Raw genomic sequence first — 20,195 nt, 5'->3', positions numbered from 1 at the left:
CAAAATGTAAGCAAGGTTTGCAACTTGCTTCTTTGCACCCACGTCATAACATCTAAACTGTAAGTTACGTTTGTACAAAAAAATCTAACAGCTGCCACTGACACTCAACCTCGCCTGACCAGAAGTGAGTTGGGCGTGTTACAGCATTTCGTCCTTTTATACAAAATCACAGAACGCCAGACTTTCTCGTGTCGATAGACACAGACCAATACAACTCGATTGTTCGACGCGTTTCAAACGTTCTTTGCAGCACGTAGACACTGTGACGTCATAAATGCGCATGACTAGGCTGGACTAAACATTATTTTATTCAGTTGTCAATTGAAATGGATCCATTCCTATAAATGACCAAAAATTTATGAAGAGACAAACAAACCAAAGCCAGGGGTGCATATTTTCACTGAAATATGCCAAACGAAGCTGTTTTTACTCTGTCAGAGCCACCAAAAAAACATATTTATATCTTGGCTGAATAATAGTTAAGTATTAAGCTGGCCTAATGCGACACCGATAAATTTTATAGTACATCGAAGTTTTTCGGTATTTTGCAAACTATTCGAAATGTGAGCCAGGTGCACAGTGTGCTACCTCGCACGTACAACACGGGAATTCCCCTGTCGGCGCTCTGTGTTATCGGTGATCACGTGATGTTCTTGTCTGCCGGCTTCAATTCGAATCTTCTGGAAAAGTTGTGATTATACCGCTTCTAAATCCTTGCACAAAACAGTCATTCTGAGTACACATTTTCAAAACGTAGTATATTTGCCTTAGTCAAACAGTTCAAACATAATAGGAACACAAAAGCAATGCTTTGGTTTGCGCAGGCTATAGCAAAATTTGTTGACAAATATGAAGGAAAATACTGGTGGTTTTGCGATATTTGCTTACGACGGCAGAAACACATTTCCGTGCCACAACGACGTTCTGCATTTCATGCTAACTTCCTTTAAATGATTTGGCGACATTAGACTGGATGCAGCTCTTAAACGTAAAATAACTTTGCAAAAGATTATTACAACCCATCTGTCCGCGGTTATACATTGAACTGATGATGAACGTATGTAGTTGTGTTTGAAATAATTGCGCAATTGCATAATATTGGTCAGCAGTTTTCTGGTATTTCTCTACAAGTAAATTTACTGTAAGTATTGTGCATCCATACTTAATTCACAATTTCCTACGAATTGCACTGAAAATATTGTGTTTGTTTATTTGAAAATCAGTGCGCGTAGTCCGGATCATCTTCGTACGGAGGTAAAGGGTTTTCTACACCAGCTTTCTTCAATACCTCTCTCATTTCTACCACATTCTTGTTTATTAATCCCCTAACGACCTCACCGAAAGGGTTGAAATGCAATTTCCTGTGTTCTCGCTTCTGCAGACCTGTGGTATCTTGACTGAGACAAAAGAGACGATCTTCCAGGTTCGTTGGATGCAGCAATGGATTAGGAGTAAACTCCAACATCTTTCTAACGCTTCCAATCGGATCCTGAATGATGTCTTCGAAGTACATCACAAGATAAGGACGCTTGCTTTCCAAAACACTGGTGATGATGCGGTTCCAGTATTTCAGATGATTCGTGACAAAACGTTCTCGAAAAGCTGCACGAAAGCGGTGTATTATGACAAACGAAGCTGTTTATTTTGCTTTACATGCTGCTAAGTGCTGTACAAGCGTTATTGTATCATACTAATTTCTGTGATTACATAGTTTACGCCAATATGGAACTACTACAACAACACTGAAAACAACAATAATTTGCGACAAAATTTCTACAAGGGAAAATATAATAACAATACAGGCCAAAATACTAGATCCTAATGTAATGGACATGTTTTGTCCTTAATAGTTAAGAATAAAAAAAATCGGATAATAATCTTCGAAAATAAAGTGCCATGAAAAACTTTTGCCCACCCGTCATAAGCTTTTTAAGGTCGCCTAAGCCGGTATGTGCCCCCTCGGCGTCATTGTAATTGAAATCAGACATCATTGCTCTGTAGGGACTCCGTATAATCAATATGGTAGCATCCAGGTTAGGTTTCAGCTCCAAGAAGAGATGGTTTTTAATAAGATCGACACGATAGTCATCTTCAGGAACTATTTCACCTAAAAATCCTGCGAATGCAAAATTGTTTACTGTGTAATAATGAAATATACTGTGCTTTTATATATGTGCAAAATAGGCCATAATACTCATCGAGAGTTGCAGATAGGTTGTACACACTATAGTTCGACATGTACGGTCTCAACAGATCGACGTTGACCGAAAGGTATCACAAAGTGGAAATTAGTGTGCCTGCTGCTGTAAAAGCTAGTCCATTGCCACAGTCGACAGCTGCACTGATGAGACCTTACAGATCGAAACAGTGTGTACACCCTGCAGCTCTTAATATGGTGCTTTCATAAACATATACTGTGGTTGTGAAATGCACCTCATTTTCATTCCGACTTGTAACTTCTCCAAAATGCAACTATGCTTACCTGTGGTGTACAGTTTACGATCGCTGTAATGACTACCCGTGTAGTGTCCAGATGCCTTTTCCAGCAAATATCTTATCCACGTATTGCCCGACCCGGGGTATGACGTCAGAAGTGTTCGATTGTGTTTTAGTCCAGGTAGAAGTTTAACATTCCCACACCTCACATCCTCAGTCCATGTCCTGTATGCCTGCACCGTGTTTGGTTCTTTGCATGTGGCACTTTTGTCTTTGAGGTTGAAGCTGTGTGACAATAACTGTCAATAACTAAGTGACAACGGTTGTGTGCAAATCGTGTATGTGTGGCTTTCAGGGTACAGTATTTGCAAAACAATACTATACTGCCTGTTATTATGATCTTGTTTCTCATGAAAATCACATTATATATTGTGTTTTTGTGTTTTATTCATTGTAACCTACATGCAAACATTCTTTGGTGAGTTAAACTTTAAGATAAAATTTTATATTCACATCATAATATTTCTCTTACTTTTCATACATTTTCCCGCACAAACACTCTTTCTTTGCATCAAACAGAGCCATCGGGTGGTGCAACCTCTCGCAAACTTCTAAACACTCGCTTGATGACGTCACAGAAAATATTTGAAAATCCTCCCGATTTTGTGGAGCCTCGAAGCAGCCTCTATGGCGCAATTCTGCATCATTCTGTGTGATGGGCTCTGTGCAAATATTTTATACAATATCCGATTGGAAAAAGCTATTGTCAAAACACCTGTCTACTAAAACAGCAAATTGTGTCAAAGGAAAATAATTTGCAGGCTTAAATATGTATCAGAAGTTTCAATTAAAATTCTACTTTAACACAGAAGGTTTACAGGCTTCGCAGCCCAGCAGGCATTGCGGGCTAGTTTGATCAGCAAGTCGAAGCGAGATTTGTAAAATCAAGCTCCCGGTGCGGTTTGAACTCGCGAACTGCGAGCAGTGGGGCGATCCTGCCAATTATGACATTGCTTGAAACATTACAGCGTTAACGCAGTAAGGCGTCCAATTTTGTTTCTAAACAATATATTTGTTCCCCAATTCGTTTATGTTCTATAAATTACCTTTAACACACTTTGATTTGACCAAAAATGCCCGAACCCTCCCATGGGCGGCACAGTTTTCTTCTTTGTTGCCGGGGCAAGGTACGTTGCAGTGATTGGTGGCGTTGATATCCGGGCGAGTGATTTTATCCAATGCATTGGTACAAACACACTCTGTTGTTCCAACCAACCCAGCAAAATATGTTTCACTAAATTTAATTTTAATTGAACATAACGGACGGTTTTTATATATCTTTAATAAACACAAAATAGCCAATGCTATACCTGAAAACTTCATGCTACAGACGTTTAAACTGCTTTACTACTATCATTTTCAGTGCAGCATGAAAGCGAACCGGCAAAATGGTAGTATAACAATAAAAGCGTCTGTAGCATGAAGTGTTTAACTATTGCATTGGCTATTTTGTTTGTAATAAAATGAAGTCGCCAGTTTTCTCAGTATTATCTTTATCTGTGAACGCTTCTTCGCATTACGTGCGCCGTTTTTGATTTAAAACATCGTATTTTGGCGAATAATAGTTCAATCTAACATCACAAAATCTTAATCCAACATCACAAAATCGTTAAGTTTTTCAACTCGGTAAGTGCGTATCGAATACAATACATGTACCTAGCATAGCCACCATTTGTACACTTACTGGGAATTGCAAAGATTTAGACACCACGTGACCGTCATAAAGTTATTTTTCGCCTTTATTACAACATCCGCGGTTCTCATATACGAATAGCATCCCAGATAGGTGCCTGCAAAGAGAGACGTCTTAATCAGTATTCGGTTTCATGTACGGAAAAACGTTATTTTGTAGAAGGTATACATTGTAAGGATTTTACACAATATTTGCATGATATGTTATTTGGGCTCAAGCTGTGGACACGCAGTTCGTTTTTAATTATTGTTATTATTGGAAAATATTTAAAAGCAGACACATTAATTGTATATCAAGAACCGACTTACTATCACAATATATGGCATTTTCGCGAACGGGTGGTGGAACTCTGCAAAAAAGGAAAAAATTAAGTACCACATATTTAACCTTACCCTGATGAAGCCTATAGCAGGTAAAACGTAGGACATTAAAAGTCACGTTAATTGTGCCAGAAGGACAGATTATTAAAATATAATTTTATTTTATATTTTATTTATTTTTCCTCACCGTTCATCAACTGTTCTTGCATACTGCGTGGTCGGCCTTGAAAACACCGGCGTATTGGAAGATATCACGATAATGCAGAATGTTGCCACCGCCACACAAACCCAAACCATTCCACGAAAATACGCATTTGTAACCATTACAGATATCATACAGGCTTGACAAATTTGGATAACTGTCCCTTGCAATTATACCTGTCACATTTAAAACAAGCAAACAATCCAAACCACTGGTGTGTAACCGTGAAACTTCCTCAGAATAACTGCTATGCTGGTTCAAAGATTCTCAGACAGCAAAATAGACTGGTATAACAAGTGTCCTTCATCAAATCTTACCATAGCCTCGAGCGAAATTTTGTTCGCGTCCAGGGCTTGGTTTGCAGCACTGCACACGAAAGTACACTTGCGTATCCGCTTTTTATCAGTTCTGTGACACACGCCCAGTCGAGTCCTGGTCAAAATACCTCATTGCAAAGCCTACGCAAAATTACTAACTAAATTCAGCACTGTCATATTTTCCTGTTCCAGTTGTTGAAACTTTCAGAAATGTGACACACAAAAACTTTATTTCCCAACTTAAGACACAGTTTGAGTCGCACCTCTAGCAACAATAAACCTTGTCTGGCAGCTCAAACGTGGACCTGGAGAAGTATCTTTGATACTCACTGTGAAAGAATTGCACATGCCTTGCTAAACGTGTTTACGCCTATATTTGTGGCAATTCCTACTGAAGCTTTATGCATAGCCAACATCACAATGACAAGGCATTGTTAACGCATCGCAAATTCAAATAACCAGCAACAACAAAATCTTTGTCAACTTTGAAATAAAAGATCGCTTTGCAAACGGTTTAATGTGTGCAAATGTAGGATTGTTACCAACCGAATTTGTGTAGGCACGTCTGGCTTTAACTTTATACTTTTACAAAATGCGTATCACCACAAAATAATTCAGTGATCTATATGAAAAGTGGTTTATTTTAATCTTGTTAGTGGTTGTACGTATATTGCCACCTCAACACGTATGTACTTTTACCATGTATTACATTGCGTGACAAGGAGCAAGCCCACACAGTCTATTTGTGAACAAAGTTCTTGAAACATCACGCGATATTGCCACATACGCACACTCTGTGCCAACATCTATTGACGTATTAAAACTATGGGAAAGTAGTCATCTGTTCAGTAAGATATAAATGTGCCGAATTAGCCTTCACCAAGTCTGTTTCATAGGTATGTGGCATTTATTCAAGCTTTCGTCTCTATTACATAAAAACGTGTGTCGGTGGTGCAAAGGAAATTAGGGCAGATGGAAAAGTTAATCAAAAACTGTCTTTATCTAGTATATATTTCTAGCTGTAGCCAGCGACTGGCATATTGTTACAGTCCTTAAGATTTCTTAAATGACGTAAACAAAGAACGAGAATAAACTTGTGTCTTTTTAGGAAACAGAATTTGTTTCAAGACGATAACAAACATGTTAAAAATTATTGCTTTCCTGGCGTTCGTCGCTGGTGTCACCCACGGACAAGGTTGGTTATTTATTACGTCATAATAACCTCTTACGTTATAATATGAGTGAGCGCATGACTGACAAGTTCTAAGCATTATGTACATACTAGTAAAGCACAAATCGGTAATGTAATGGTTGTAGGCCTGTCCTCTTGCGTGGGACGATGTGAAGACTACGTTGACCACAGCTACACCTGCCAGTGCAACAGCTACTGTGATGGCTACGGGGATTGCTGCAGCGATTACGTTTCCGTGTGTTCACCTGCCAGGTACGTTTTGGGTCAACAAGTTTGTAATATTTTAAGCATTGTTTATTGTGACATAACTTTTTGGTTTTGTGTATTGCATTTTAATCATTTTTCTACATAACGTATGTGCCGTCAAAACCCCCACTTCATGCCATGACACTAGTATTAAAAGTACAGCTCTACACGAAAGAAAGCAAGCTGTATACGAACAGCAAAAGGCAACAAATTTATCGTTTTTTCAGCCTTTCATGCTCTGGAAGATGCGATTCACCATTGGACACTTCTCAGTCATGTCAGTGCAACACCGCGTGTCTCAACTACGGTGATTGCTGTCCAGATTATGACACTGTATGTAACTCAGCGGGAGGTGGCGGAAGCTGTAGTAAGTTAATATATGAACGACATATACAGGTACATAGCGATATGAAAACATTGGTGTTCGGTCTGTAGTTGAAATGGTAAGGTTTATACATTTTGTTTTGATCATTTATAGTCAGTAGTCATTTGCATAATAATATACTTTCTTATACACCCATTTATCGCAAAGCTTTGTGTAACTTAGTTGAACTTTATCTTTGATCTTTGAGGTTTAAACATTCGTGTTCGTTAATTTAAAAGCTCTTCTGGCAAAAGAAACTGTTTATTTGATCGACGTAATGGCCGCTATATGATCGACCTTCATTAGGACAATATGCGCGAGTGCACACAACACGGTCTGCCGTCAATCGAATACATAGTTTCCTTTACCTCAAAGAGCTTCAACATGGACTAAATAGCACGCGTAACGTCAGCAGTAAGTTGTTTGCGCTGGTTTTTAGCAGCAGAAATAGCAGCAGGACCAAACCTTAACGAATTTTGCAGGTCCCCTGTCTATCAGCAACAGCGAGATTTTGGAGATTTCGGAGGAGCTTTGGAGGTTGGATGTTAACCGTGCCAGTGCTTCTGAGGTGGTTGTTGACGAACAGGATGTAACAAGCGACTCGTCTACCACAGATGGGGCACCCAATCCGTAAGCTAAAGTTAAAGTTTAGTGTTATTTGCATGCGCGTCTTTCGTGTTTTATCATCAACCGTTCACGTATAGTTACGACAGTTAATGATAGACAAAGATTGCGCAAGGCGTAAATGGGTTGAAGCTATACAAAGTCATGAGATAGATGGTCCGATATCCAATTTCATCCATTTCCGAATTTCCCCTTTTTCAGTCTTAAGATCACTTGGACAGAAAAAAACTTTTTTCATACATTCAAAATCTAGTAATCTGTGTTTTGTCTCTCGCAATATTTTATTACTTTTTAAGGTTTTTTACCTACGTGGACCCGGCAGTTCTTCAGCGACCCACGTTCCAAGCCCTCCAAGCTCTACAAGACAACTATGAAAAGTTTCAAGGAATTAACGAATACACTCCAGCATCTGAAGAGGCCGAACAGGATAACTTCCTCGACCTTGTGTTTTCCACCTCCGTTGGACAATTTTTGTACGATTTCCTTACCAGCAAAAGTAAGTTATGTTTCAGTTGAGGAGTTAGGTTTAGGAAGAGTGATGTAAAATTCTGACCTCTTTCCAGTTTATTTATCCAATATTTTTAACACTGTTGTTTCTCTGAGAAAATGAAATTAGAAGTTCGTTTATTTTGCGAGAATTTGCCGTAGAGTAAAAAGGAATAGGGTGGCTGCATTATTGTCAAACGCTAAATAAAATTCAATCGACTGAGAACATTACATTAATCCATTAGAATATGATGATTCATGATTTAGAAAAAGTTTCTACCAATTTTTAGTTCTTACGTAAACCATATAACCTATAGACATGGCCGGTTGCGGAGATCTCGAACTTTTCAAAACCTACATGAAGAAGATGTGGTTTGAAATGTACAGCCGCAGAAACGGGGCAATGGACACAAGCGGGTATAAACAACCTTCAAGAGTTTATTGAGCTTTTTACTATGGGCATATTGTAATATAACCGTTTGCTTTTCATGCATTCACATCATATTTCAAATTACAACGTTACGTGTAGCTTAGTTCGTTGTCTGTACGTCCTTTTGTGGTGGTTTTTATGCAACTTAAACTCCTTGTCGACTTAATCCGGATTTTTGGCAAATGCAGTGGATAAAGTTTGCAATCACCGCTCAATAAAAAGTTGTTTTGTTTTTAGGTTTGAACATGTTTTTGTCGGTGAGATCAAGGTCGACTATGTGTCCGGATTCCACAATTGGGTTCATTTTTACAACCTTGAACTGACAGGAGAGGTTGACTACTACGGATACGTCTCCAAGTCCGACGTACGGCATTTATTTAATTGGTGATCTTTTCAATCAATTTATGAGGTGTTTATTGCAGCCGGAACTCTATGGCAACCACTTTTTCTGGGACGGTTTCATGAAGGGACTTGGTGGAATTGCAGTGGGGACAAGCCCTGAGCTTGAGATTGCTCTCTTTACCCTGTGCCACATGGCTCGCCCTGGCAGTCTGTAAGTGTGACTTTAAAAGAAAATATACAGTACTCGCTAAATAAACATTTTATTAGATTTGACGTCATAGTTCTTCTATAGTACCGGTGAAATTCTTTGGTTTGAAAAATTTCAGCTGCCTCAGTTTACCAGATTATAATATAAGGCAACAAACCAATTTGATCACAAACTATACGTAAAAATATCCACAGATCTTAAATATGTCAACTTACATATCAGCAAACAACTCATATATAAAAAATTACATGTTTTTTCATAAACAACTGAGTTTTCTTTTCAAATATCTCCTCAAATAAATTAAATGAAAGCGGTAACTTTTAAGTTCGCTCACGACGAGCGAATCGCCTTCTATCAAAATATATTCTTTCAAAGGTATTTTTACAAATATGTTTCTTGTACAGTTGCAACGTGGCCTTGGTGGATAAAGACGGGTCTCTAGTGACCAGACAGATTCAGACGTACACCTGGGCCAACAGCAACCCCGGAAGCGGATTGGAGTATGTCGCCTCTGCTTATTTCAGAATTTAAGCGCCAAGTTACATTCCAATAAACCAGGCAATGTCTCAAATGCTGCAGATTCTATTGAGTTGATTGTAAGCTGTTGTGTCAACAACAAATTGCTACCTTAGCGTTAAAACATTCAAGTTAATGAGTTGCAGAATAATGTTGAGCATCCAAAAGTTTTTTTTGGTTGTCTATGATATGAGAACGTCGCGTCTTGATCGGTAGGCGTGTATGCAAACAAATAAGCATAGGCTTCGTTAATTGTGAAACAAAACGGTACCTTTTTCTAGCCTCAATTTAATTTATTTTATTTTCGTCATTTTCCGCAAAATACACAATACATAAATGCAAAATAAAATCCAGAGAATTAATATTCGCAAAGGGTCGGTTAAAACCATGCCTGGTTTTGCGAAACCGATCATACGATACATTGGCCTTTTACCCGCCAGGCACAAAGCCACAAGCTACGTCTATTGCAATGAACCGTTTGGGTATGGGAATTCGCACATATTGTGCAAATACGTGTGCAGACGTTAATGAAACATTTATGTTGCAATAAGATAGACTTTCCAGACACACCCTGACACGTGAGGTTCGCACGTAATTTACTTTTGCCAAATAGCAAGCTCTGCGATGATCTAACAAGGACTTAATACCGACTGTTTTTTTGGCATCGGAGATTACTGCAACACTTTCTTATCGTCAGAGGTTCGTGTTTGTGAGTGATTGCGTATATATGGGCAATCAATTTTTTTTTTTTAATTTTTTTTATGTTCATTTAAAATAAAATCCATCTTTTAAAATTGATATGCCTTGTATGATTGCAGTAACACGTGAAAGCTGCAGAAGAAGTAAAAGCCACTTAAGCGCTCTTAGCGAATAATACAATTGTCGAAAATAATAGGATTAGTAAGTGCAATCACCTCAATGTAATAAATACTGGCGCGTTATCTGTCGTATAAACACGCCCGCACTGCAACTCGCCTGCTTTGCAATGTTGGCACTCCGCAAAGTGGCGCTATGGGGTTTCTGATTGCAACGAGGTGCTTATGGCCACAACTGAGACGCCAACACTCTTTCGGTCGTAGCTATTATATATTTTGTACAAAACAAATTTGTTCAGCGCGAGCGCACGAACGAACAAAATGTAAAAACAAGGCAACAAACAACCGTGGTAATAGAAGTCACGAGATACATCAACAAGGCGCAAAGGATATTGGAAACTAACGGGCGAACAGAAAGTGGCAACACGTAAAACGCACAAAAATACAGCGAGAGACAATCGAGTTCACACGATTCGTAAGGCATTTGTAGACTTACCGTTATGCGATCTTTGGCGAAAAATACACAACGGGTACAGAATCCGTGATAAGAACTTGTGCTTTAATTTGGGAATGACAATGACAAGGGTTTGGTGGGGTATTGAACACTTTGGCGAAACAACATTTGAATACAGACTGCAGAAAACGCGTGACCGCTACAGGTTTGCACATTCGCATTCTCGACTGTTTGGCATTTATTGCTGCATAAAGTGCCCCGAAAACAGGCGGAGATACCATTGGGTGTATATAACGCAGAGTATGGGCAGGCTCTATCTTTAAAAATATTTGGTACAACGAAAACGTTTTCCGCACGAAGAAATTTTCCACAGTGCCACCGCACGAATGCAAAAAAACTTGCGACAGATAGAAATAATATTGCTTGGGGATATTTAATATTATTATTTCTATGTTATTAAGTGGTTTGTTTTGCTCTTCTATGAAAAAAAATAGTAGAAAATTCTACCAGCATTGCGTTTATCAGTATCGTGAACGCGCGACGTCGCTTTGTTCATGCGTTCGATTACCATTGTTCGTCGAGCGCCGCACTATCACATTAAGGTAAACCACTATTAAAATCCCTAATGCATAATTTATTCCCCAGGCGAGTCTGCTGCGTAAATCTAGTCTTAGCATCCCGTGTAATCGCTGGAAATGGGTGATGAGATTTCGCCTGGATGGGTTTTCCGAGGTTGTGGTATCGATTGGGACAAGCAAAGTTTGTTATGATACATTGTTGATGCTGACGTCCGCAGCATGGTGACACGGTCGGTGCGACAAATAAAGTTCGTGCCTCAAAACAGGTTGATATTTTTTTTCTCAATTTTTTTAACTGTAAACAAAGTGATTTAAATTTGTTCCATGCAAAACATGAAGCGGCAATAGCGGGCAGAGCAGGTTAATACTTGTTAATTGGGCTGCGTGTTTTGAGGCAATAATTTTTAGTCCGCTTAATTCACCGGGCAATTTTCTCCTACCGTGGAAGACACTGTTGACTGGCATATGACCGCGAGACTTAAGTCAGTGACACGTGGCAGCGACTGTAGCCTGCAACGCCAGCCACATGGCACGGGTGAAAAATGTAAAAACAATATAGCGTGAGGCGAGGGCGAACACACGAAAACGGGAGAAAGGCAACAAAATACAATAAAGAGAGGAACAGGACAACTGTTGTTTCACTTGAGCGGTCGAAAGTAGAAGAATTAAGTGCTTCAAAAAGCCGTTTTTTTCACGTCTCCGTGAATAAAAAAGGGTTAAAATCGTTTATTCTTTGTATTTTTATTTTACTCAACCCCTACAAAATCATTTGTGATCTAAAAACTTTTAAAATGTGAACCGATGATATAAAATGGTTTAAAACCGTACACAATCAAAATGAACGAGCGCTAGTGGAGCGTATCTCACTTGATCAAGATATTCGTCACTATGAGGCGCACGAGAGCGCGAAAACACAAAATCTCAACATCGCAAAGCGGCGGATGCGACTTTGACGTCATTGAACAAAAAAGGCAGAGTTTGGGTGTAAGGCACATTTCGTGACGTAGAGACAAACGCATTCAAGGGTGAACTAAGCAAGAGGGCTTAAGCAACCGTGACCAGAACAATGCCAGCCGTTGTGACGTTACAATGGGATGTTAGCGGCCACTTTTCCGTGGTTCGTGAAACAGTTAAAAGGTTTAAAGGTGTTTGCGCCGCAACCATGACTGGTTATGGACAAAACCTTTGTTGCGAACAGTTTAGCAGCCAATCACAACCGCGTATTTTGCACGTGACCCAAGATAAAACAAATTTATTATTTTAATTACAAAAAAATCAGCTACATTGTCGCCATTTCAACATTTGTTGAGAAAAGCTGTTTATTAAAGTTTAGGCCGCTTGCGAAGACACCCTTAAACATAAAGTTAGGCGCACTGCATCACAGAAAGTTGCTGCCGGGCCTGAGTCTTATATGCTGTTTTTTTCACTTACGGACGGCTTGTTTGAACTTTTTGACATGTTGCAATGCGCCCTGTCACTAATATACGTTGAAAACAGGGGGACATGACAAAAATAGATTAAATTTCAGGAAATTTTTTTAAATGCGCGGTACAGGAAAATGACATGTCTTAAAAGTCACAACACCTTGAAATCTCGCAAATTTAAGGCCAACTGCGAGGTATTTGAAATGACGAGGGTCGTTGTACCCCTATTGAACCACCACAGGTACATTGCCCGCTAGTGAAAGCATTGCCTTTACAGCAGGTGAGCACCAATAATTTGCGGAGCCGGTATTGTGAAGGCAAAAACGTGGGAAATAAAAAACAAACCCGTTTTTGTTTGATCTCAATGGAAGCTTCTGTCCAAGGTAGTCAATTAAAGGCCTCATCCGAATCACGGAGGTTACTCAGGGTCGTACTGGACGTAGGGCGGGTTGGAAGAGGTCACTCTAGTTTACCGGCCACGGCAGAGCGTGCGACCTCTTCGTTGAATACGGAGCATAATTCCATTGAAACTTACACGGATAGAGGCGCTGCATAAAATCTGTTGGTTGGTAGTGAATTCTTGATGCTGTCAGAGAATGCTACCTGCAAAAGGAAAAGGTTTTTCGTTGTAAATCGTTAACTTGACGATAGGCGAGTCAATAAAGTTGGGCAGATGTCTACAAACTATGACACGATTTAATGATCCACTGGTGCCCACTATTTGCTGTAACCAAGCATAGAAATAAAAAATAAGTTTTAGAAGATTAAATGTTTGTTCTATAAAACAACTTTCATAAAAAAATCTGAGGAAATTCAATTCACACCATACAAGATAGTAAATTTATACATCCATTCTAAAACTGGAGTTGCTATTAGGACACAATAACTAATAGGATGCTGTACAGACAGCAGCTTAGACACAAAGAGCAAGCAGACTTCGAGTAATACAACATTGCGGTCCTGTCATATGCATGTTGCATGGAGAGCTTTAAGGGTAGACAAATCACCAATACCACCAAAGGTCATGAGCTGTCAAGTAAGAGTTATGATCTGACTTTTACAAACATATGCCAACGTTGGGTCTTTCTAAGCCATTAGTGCAATGTGGGAAAAGGCCCTAAAGCACATCAATGATTGCAACACTGTGTTATCAAAATATCTTCCAATCTTTTTTAATTTAGGCTTTATTAACACAACTTGTAAATTTGATAGTGTTACAGAAAAAAATTTGAAATCAGTTTGGGATAAAGTCAAGACTGACTAAACAACCACAATTTGGTAACATTTCATTAAGCTGTAACTTTATTTTATTGTAGGAAAATGGAAAGTGACCTGTCAATATACATTTAAGCAACATTTTTATCCGGAAACAATTTGGGTTGGAAAAGCCTGATAGGGTTGTTTCCCATAAAAAAAAACCCACATTTTATGCTAATGTTGCAACAGAAAATACACAGTAAGACATTTTGGACATTAACAAACACCAAAATACTTATTAAGGCATATTTAAGTTTAAAAAAAATAGAAAACAACCACCGCCGTGACAAATAATCAAAAACCTGGTTTTAGCCATAGCATAATTTGTCGACTCTGAATGGCTGCTTCCTGCTTATGAGTTAGGTCACGAAATTCACTACACACAACACCTCATTTTTTCTGACATACCCCAGCAACAAGCACCATGTATACAGCTTGTCATGTCTGCAGCGGTGCTACTAACATGTTATGAATTTTAGAAAATGCACAGCAGCATTACAGCTGTTATGTAGTATGCTTTTGAGCCAGTGAAAATATTTTTTCACTGTAATTTTCTGCAAGGACATACTCATCCAGTAACATTAAACGTTTATGTCAAATTGAACATATACAGACTATACTTTTCTTTACACAATTTACACAAAAAAACATTAAAAAAAAAATTTAAGCTAATGTTTTCCATATGTTTAATTAAAAGCAAACAAGAATTTGCAATTTTTAGCATCGGTCAGCATTAGTTGAAGTGGGCAATTCAGTATCGAGTTCCGATGTTAATGAGTAACTGCCCGATTGGGATAAATAACAAACTGTGGTACATGGTGGTCTCAGTATAACAGAGATGTGCACCTTCTGAACATGTTTTAATGTTGACACTAGTACTGCTATGGCCTGTTGATGCAATGTGCAAAGTGGCACCAATACATCTCTTGGCAGCTACTAATCGAAAAAAAAATGAAACCACTAACCGTGTATTTTGAATTCATTTGATCCAACTACACCATGTCAATTACTATCATTGAAAAAAAAATTTATGTTGTATTTTTTTATTAGATTATGAAAATGCAGGCCTAATTTACAGTTTAATTGTGATAAATCACATTATTAACTGGGTGTGATTATGTGCAAATACCAGTGGCAGCAATAAATATTCTTTTGTCTTTTGTCTCAGTTTGATTTCTATTTATATATGCATGCATCCAAACGAAATGTATTTATTGTTATTTGGCCTGACCAGACACAACTTACTGCAATAATCAGTTATTTGATTGTAAACTTTGTGACAAACATGATCTTAAGGAGCATAAACAAAAACACCTGAAATATTACATGTTTACGTTCAAAATTTTGAAAACAAGCAGAACGAACCTGTCTTCATTAGAGTCTTCGTCTTCAGTTTGGCACTGCACTTGTTGCATTTGCTGCTGCTGTTGTTGTATCAGTTGCTGCTGTATTTTGGCTGTGGTTTGCTTAGCATGATTGGTGAAGCCTTGTGAGTTCAATACAGAATAGACATTGTCCGAATGCGCGATCGCCTCGAGAAATGGCAGAAGGTCAAGAAGCTCAGTGTCGTTAGGATCGTCAAACCACGAAATTACCGGAACCTGGAATTTAATGATATTAAAGTTTTTTTAATAAAATGTGAAAAACTATAATGCAAATCTATAAAAGTCCAAATTATTTAACAGCGGGATTAGTTTTGATAAAACAACAATGGTTTGGCCGCTGGACAAAAGTTTATGTCAACATGAGCAGAGCTCTTTCTTTCTCTTAATGAAGATTTTATTGCATAAGTGGCCACTTGTTTGCTTTGAGATTTTTACTATGGAGTTGTGGGATAGCAAGTAATTACATTGAATAGCATAGCCCTGTTTAAACATTTATTTGTGATGGGTCACTTTCTACAAGAATGTTGGTAATTTCTGGTCAAATAAAAGACTTTTATAATCATTAACAATATGCACAGCAAGCAGAAACATTTATTGTGGCATCATTTTGAAACAAAATTTTGTTTTTCGTTACTTTTAAAACACGCTATCATAAGTCATGTAAACATTGTATATTAATGCATAGAATTGTGAACTACAACCTATCCCAATCTTGAAAAAAAATTTGCAAAGCAAAGACAAAATAAATGAGCTACTTACAGCATTGTCTGGGTGAAAAATGTAGGATGCTGGGGAATTGTCGATTATAATCACTTTATTAAGCTCGCGGCCGATGAGACTGAGATCTTTCACATAATTCCCTCGATGGAAGACGCAAGATTCACGGAATAGACGAGAGGAAAACACCCCTGATTTATCTAATAGATCTGCAACAGGGTCTGCATACTAAAAACAAACAAAAAAATACTTCAAAATGTAGCTGAAGATATTTTATATATTTTTGAAAGGCCAGACATAAAAATTAACAAACAGTAGAAATGCAATGTCCAATTTTTGCAAAAAAATACAGAAAAAAAGAAAAAGGATTTCGAGAAGAATTGGGTTGTGTGTGTAAAATACAGATATGTCCCTTATTTAAAACTGACCATAACAATACAACTACAACACTCCCTTAATTGCCTGCTAAAAAGTAGCACGATAATCTTGATATTGGGAAATTCAGAAAATGCTTTTTTACGCTGATCACTAGCTGGGATTACAGTATTTTTATTTTTTAATCGCTAAAAAAACAAGAAAAACAGGCACTTAAGACACCCATCCCCCACGACCACGCCATGTGTCCCAAGCCAACAACATCTCAGCACAGGATGGTAATGTGATAGTTTAACGGTAATCGAAGCTCCCACGGGTGGGGCATGCTGCCTTTTCATCTGTGCTGTGGTTTTTCGCTGAACCCTTACCTGTGCCAAATATCCAATGCACCTCTAGCAGACCAACTGTTCTAATTAACGTTATGTATGAGGCTATTGTCACAAGAAAGGTAATGACATCACCAGGCTTGTTTTTTACTGTTGTCTCTTTGATAACATTTCACAAACTTTTTTTCAAACATACATACAAGTATACAGTATAATAGTGTGATAATAACTTGAAAAGAGTTTAGTGGTTATTAGATTGGTATATTTTCTAAATCAAAGCCTCGGGTTCGTCATTTCATGTATGTGACAATGAGGCTGTGGTAATACAGTAAGTTAAGCTGTTGTAGTATACATGCATATACCTTACAAAACAGTTACTTTGCAGTGGGTCCAGACGGCAAATGCATTGGTTGCGCCCACACACTTATTTCTTACATAAATGAGTCACTTGGAACCAACATGACTAACAAAACGTAATAAGTGGGTAAAAGGCTTCCTGTCACAAAAAAACCCTTTTCACCACTGTCACCCACACATAATACCATTGTGCTAGGTTATAACCTTATTTGCAAAAGGAAACCCAACTCAAAACCGGTTCTCATACCTTGGCTAAGCTTGCAGTGAACAAAACGCATTCATAGAGTTCCCCCATCTTTTTTAAGTATTCGTCAACATGGGGCCTCTTCAAAACGTACACCTGGAAAAAAGGAGAAATGATTTTTTTCAGCATATTGTGTTGATCCTGCCATCAAATGGCACAGCTGTTATAATTTGAAATCAACATATGACAGTGCTTATGAATTGAAAGTGTTTGGAAAGATAACTCAATATAAAATTTTCAACTGCAATGGTGAGGAACAACATCCTGTGCCATTGTCAGCACCTGGATACAAGATTAACACGATTCCATAAACAAATGACCACATGTAAACAAGGTGCTGTGAGCATGTGCTGGTATGCAGCATTGCTGCATAAAACAAGACAGCACAGTTGTTTTGCTCAACCGCAAATAAAGGTAAACATGTACACAGACACACACAGGCATTAGTGACCGAGTTTATTTGTTACCCGGGTTCATGTAAGCAGGTTAATGATTTGCAATGTCATATCACATAAATTTTTTTGAAAGCTTGCTAAATAACACTTGTTTTTTTTCATTTGGTTCCAAAATTAATCAGAAATAAGAGTGCCCTTGCATGCAAATATTTTTTTGTTTCAGTATATATGAATATATTTTACAAGGTAAAAACAACTGTAATGTCATTTTAGTTATTTAACAATCATGGGTAAATTTTGTTACTTTTAAATCCATTTAAGGTATGACCGTAGGAACTATGCGAAACAGAAACTTTAGCAACTGCAACAAATGAGCTGGATTGATGTATCCCAGTTGGCTAGTTGTGGAAATTGATCAAAGAGTTAAGTAGGATGCAAACGTTTTCAAACTGTCAAACCATTATGCATTATCTCTTTGCCCTGAGGCATGATTAGGCCACATTTTGGCCCGAATATTTTTTGGAGGCAAGCAGTTGGTTAAGCCACATTATGTTAAGAATGATTTTCAATTCAAATGCTTTCACTTCTTTTTCAAAGTTTTTTAATTTATTTCCTGTCAAATTTAACATTTGTAACATTAGGAAGTTTAACGTGCTATCAAGGAGATAATGTATACTGACACTGCTATCTTCCCCTAGAGAATTATATAAAACTCTGTGGCAAACTCTATTAAAGAGATAATGTCCACCAATATTGGATAGCAATTTACGACTTTATTCAAATGTTTTCTTTGAATTTTTACCTCAATATTTGTACACTTCTGTTAATTGCTTTTGTCACTAAAGAAACAAGTCTAGAGTAATAGACCGGATACATGCCATTATTACCTGGTGGATTGTTCCATCTATTTCCACAGGAACTATGAAATCTGCGTTGTTGATAGGCTGCAAAATGTAACAGGCAGGTAAATACACCATTTCTGTATTCATATTAACCTCAATTGAATTATATGTATATACCTTAAAAGAACTATGTACTAATGTTTCATCCAGATCAATCACAGCACATTTCTTTTCTCCCATCGATGGGCATTTCGCAGGTAAAAGGTATTTAGGATCTCCATTGGTAAGACCCTAAATTTTTTTTTAATTACTTGCTGCTGCAGAAAACAAGAGCTCTTATGTGCCTGCATAATTTATTGTTTTAATTCCTAACATGGCATACTGGGAGCTGATTTTAACCAAAAGTCATTACCACTTCAGGTGCTTTCGTTTCTTCGCTAGGAGAAGGTGGGGGCGTGTGATCTGTCCTACCATTGGTGGTTGGGGACCATGTCTCATTGCCAGCCTTTTGATCCAAAACCGATTTCTTTCTTGGTCGTCCAAAGCAGCACAGAAGTGAACGAAACTGAGTGCGCTGCGTGTCAGCTTTCGTTTTTGACCGATAAGCTTTTTTCACAAATTTGTCATCTAAAATACAAATTAACAGTTCACTAAAGATACATAAACATATCATACTTTACAAGCAAGTTACAAAAACAAGATTTGGTGCAACTGGGTGCATCATGGTGATTAGGCAAAGTTTGCAGTGGTGGTAAATTACCAGCATATTTGCCTTTTTAAAAAAAGCCTAACTATTAGTAATTAGTATATACAACTATAAGGCACAAATACGAAAACATATTTTTAAAGTGCACTGACCTCTTTTAGGATCTGAATATCCATTTAGTTGCTCTGATTCCCTACTGACTTGCGTGATGATGGAAGAGTGGATTGTATCCATTGGTGATGAGTATGTATTCCAAGATGGAGTAAATCCACTACACTTGGGTAAATTGTTGACGAGGAGTGATGAAATATTCTGTCCAGTTCTTGTAAACATTTGCAGAAAGTTGTCACTAAAATATTTTGGGTCACCGAAAGGTAGCTGGTTGCTTGATTCTTTATCCCAATGTACTGGTTGTAACCTGGTGTTACTTCCAAAAGAAGACACTATCTGCGTACAAGCACTATGTCTCCATGTTGAAGATTTTATTTAGAACATACCTAAAACATAAACATATATGGTAACTCAGGAGATATTTGCCAAAACGATAGCAACTATAGACCGTGACAAGGGTAGGCAGTTTTACACTACATTTTATCGCATTGCGTTCAACAGTGCGCTGCATAGTTTGTAAACAACTTGCCTGTTAATTGCCTACCCCGACCGAAGGTACCTGAGACTAATAGCTATGAGTCATCCCTTGCAAGCGGGTATATGTTTTTTAACTTAGTATTTTCCAGCTGTGTCCTGGCTGGGGATATATTTTCGGGCATGCGCAAGCACGATTTTTTGAAAGTCGTGTTGGCGCTGGTTTGCCCTCAACGCGCATCGAAACGTTTTGTTTTTGCAAACCAAACATGCTCAGTTGCAGCATATCATGCTCACTA

General features: G+C 38.1%; 3 protein-coding genes across 3 annotated transcripts; 1 reads left to right on the top strand and 2 right to left on the bottom strand.

Moving 5' to 3' along the window:
- Positions 1–815: 815 nt before the first annotated feature.
- LOC145914056 (sialate:O-sulfotransferase 1-like) lies at positions 816–5,044 on the bottom strand. Its single transcript, XM_083001835.1, has 8 exons — positions 4,697–5,044; positions 4,498–4,538; positions 4,181–4,286; positions 3,543–3,730; positions 2,969–3,158; positions 2,483–2,721; positions 1,916–2,116; positions 816–1,602 (listed from the first exon to the last, which is right to left on the bottom strand). Exons 1-8 carry the CDS (start codon positions 4,843–4,845, stop codon positions 1,220–1,222), a joined length of 1,497 nt encoding a protein of 498 aa, XP_082857961.1. The 5' UTR covers positions 4,846–5,044; the 3' UTR covers positions 816–1,219.
- A 1,096-nt stretch (positions 5,045–6,140) lies between these two features.
- On the top strand, positions 6,141–9,451 carry LOC145914058 (uridylate-specific endoribonuclease-like). The gene is made up of 9 exons (XM_083001837.1): positions 6,141–6,223; positions 6,346–6,472; positions 6,694–6,833; positions 7,313–7,460; positions 7,751–7,950; positions 8,258–8,357; positions 8,608–8,734; positions 8,793–8,923; positions 9,325–9,451. Exons 1-9 carry the CDS (start codon positions 6,169–6,171, stop codon positions 9,449–9,451), a joined length of 1,155 nt encoding a protein of 384 aa, XP_082857963.1. The 5' UTR covers positions 6,141–6,168.
- A 1,058-nt stretch (positions 9,452–10,509) lies between these two features.
- On the bottom strand, positions 10,510–19,804 carry LOC145913272 (CTD small phosphatase-like protein). Its single transcript, XM_083000871.1, has 8 exons — positions 19,464–19,804; positions 19,018–19,232; positions 18,783–18,896; positions 18,651–18,707; positions 17,372–17,464; positions 16,109–16,294; positions 15,330–15,565; positions 10,510–13,310 (listed from the first exon to the last, which is right to left on the bottom strand). The coding sequence occupies exons 1-8, from the start codon at positions 19,642–19,644 to the stop codon at positions 13,307–13,309; spliced, it is 1,086 nt and encodes a 361-aa protein (XP_082856997.1). The 5' UTR covers positions 19,645–19,804; the 3' UTR covers positions 10,510–13,306.
- Between the last annotated feature and the right edge of the window lie 391 nt (positions 19,805–20,195).

Source organism: Ascidia mentula, chromosome 9 (assembly GCF_947561715.1).
Source record: "Ascidia mentula chromosome 9, kaAscMent1.1, whole genome shotgun sequence".
NCBI lineage: Eukaryota > Metazoa > Chordata > Ascidiacea > Phlebobranchia > Ascidiidae > Ascidia > Ascidia mentula.
Note: the sequence above shows the minus strand (reverse complement) of the source record. Positions and strands in the feature narration are given on the sequence as shown.

What these genes read in the sequence shown, in the direction of transcription:
- LOC145914056 (XM_083001835.1), bottom strand. Translation starts at nt 4,845, where the DNA reads ATGATATCTGTAATGGTTACAAATGCGTATTTTCGTGGAATGGTTTGG. An exon ending in CAAATCAAAGTGTGTTAAAG is followed by an intron (nt 3,159 to 3,542) that starts GTAATTTATAGA and finishes ATATTTGCACAG; the next exon opens with AGCCCATCACACAGAATGAT. An exon ending in TGCGGGAAAATGTATGAAAA is followed by an intron (nt 2,722 to 2,968) that starts GTAAGAGAAATA and finishes ATTGTCACACAG; the next exon opens with CTTCAACCTCAAAGACAAAA.
- LOC145913272 (XM_083000871.1), bottom strand. Translation starts at nt 19,644, where the DNA reads ATGTTTACAAGAACTGGACAGAATATTTCATCACTCCTCGTCAACAAT. An exon ending in TAGTACATAGTTCTTTTAAG is followed by an intron (nt 18,708 to 18,782) that starts GTATATACATAT and finishes TACATTTTGCAG; the next exon opens with CCTATCAACAACGCAGATTT. An exon ending in TCACTGCAAGCTTAGCCAAG is followed by an intron (nt 16,295 to 17,371) that starts GTATGAGAACCG and finishes GTTTGTTTTTAG; the next exon opens with TATGCAGACCCTGTTGCAGA.
- LOC145914058 (XM_083001837.1), top strand. Translation starts at nt 6,169, where the DNA reads ATGTTAAAAATTATTGCTTTCCTGGCGTTCGTCGCTGGTGTCACCCAC. An exon ending in CGATTTCCTTACCAGCAAAA is followed by an intron (nt 7,951 to 8,257) that starts GTAAGTTATGTT and finishes TATAACCTATAG; the next exon opens with ACATGGCCGGTTGCGGAGAT. An exon ending in GGGGCAATGGACACAAGCGG is followed by an intron (nt 8,358 to 8,607) that starts GTATAAACAACC and finishes TTTTGTTTTTAG; the next exon opens with GTTTGAACATGTTTTTGTCG.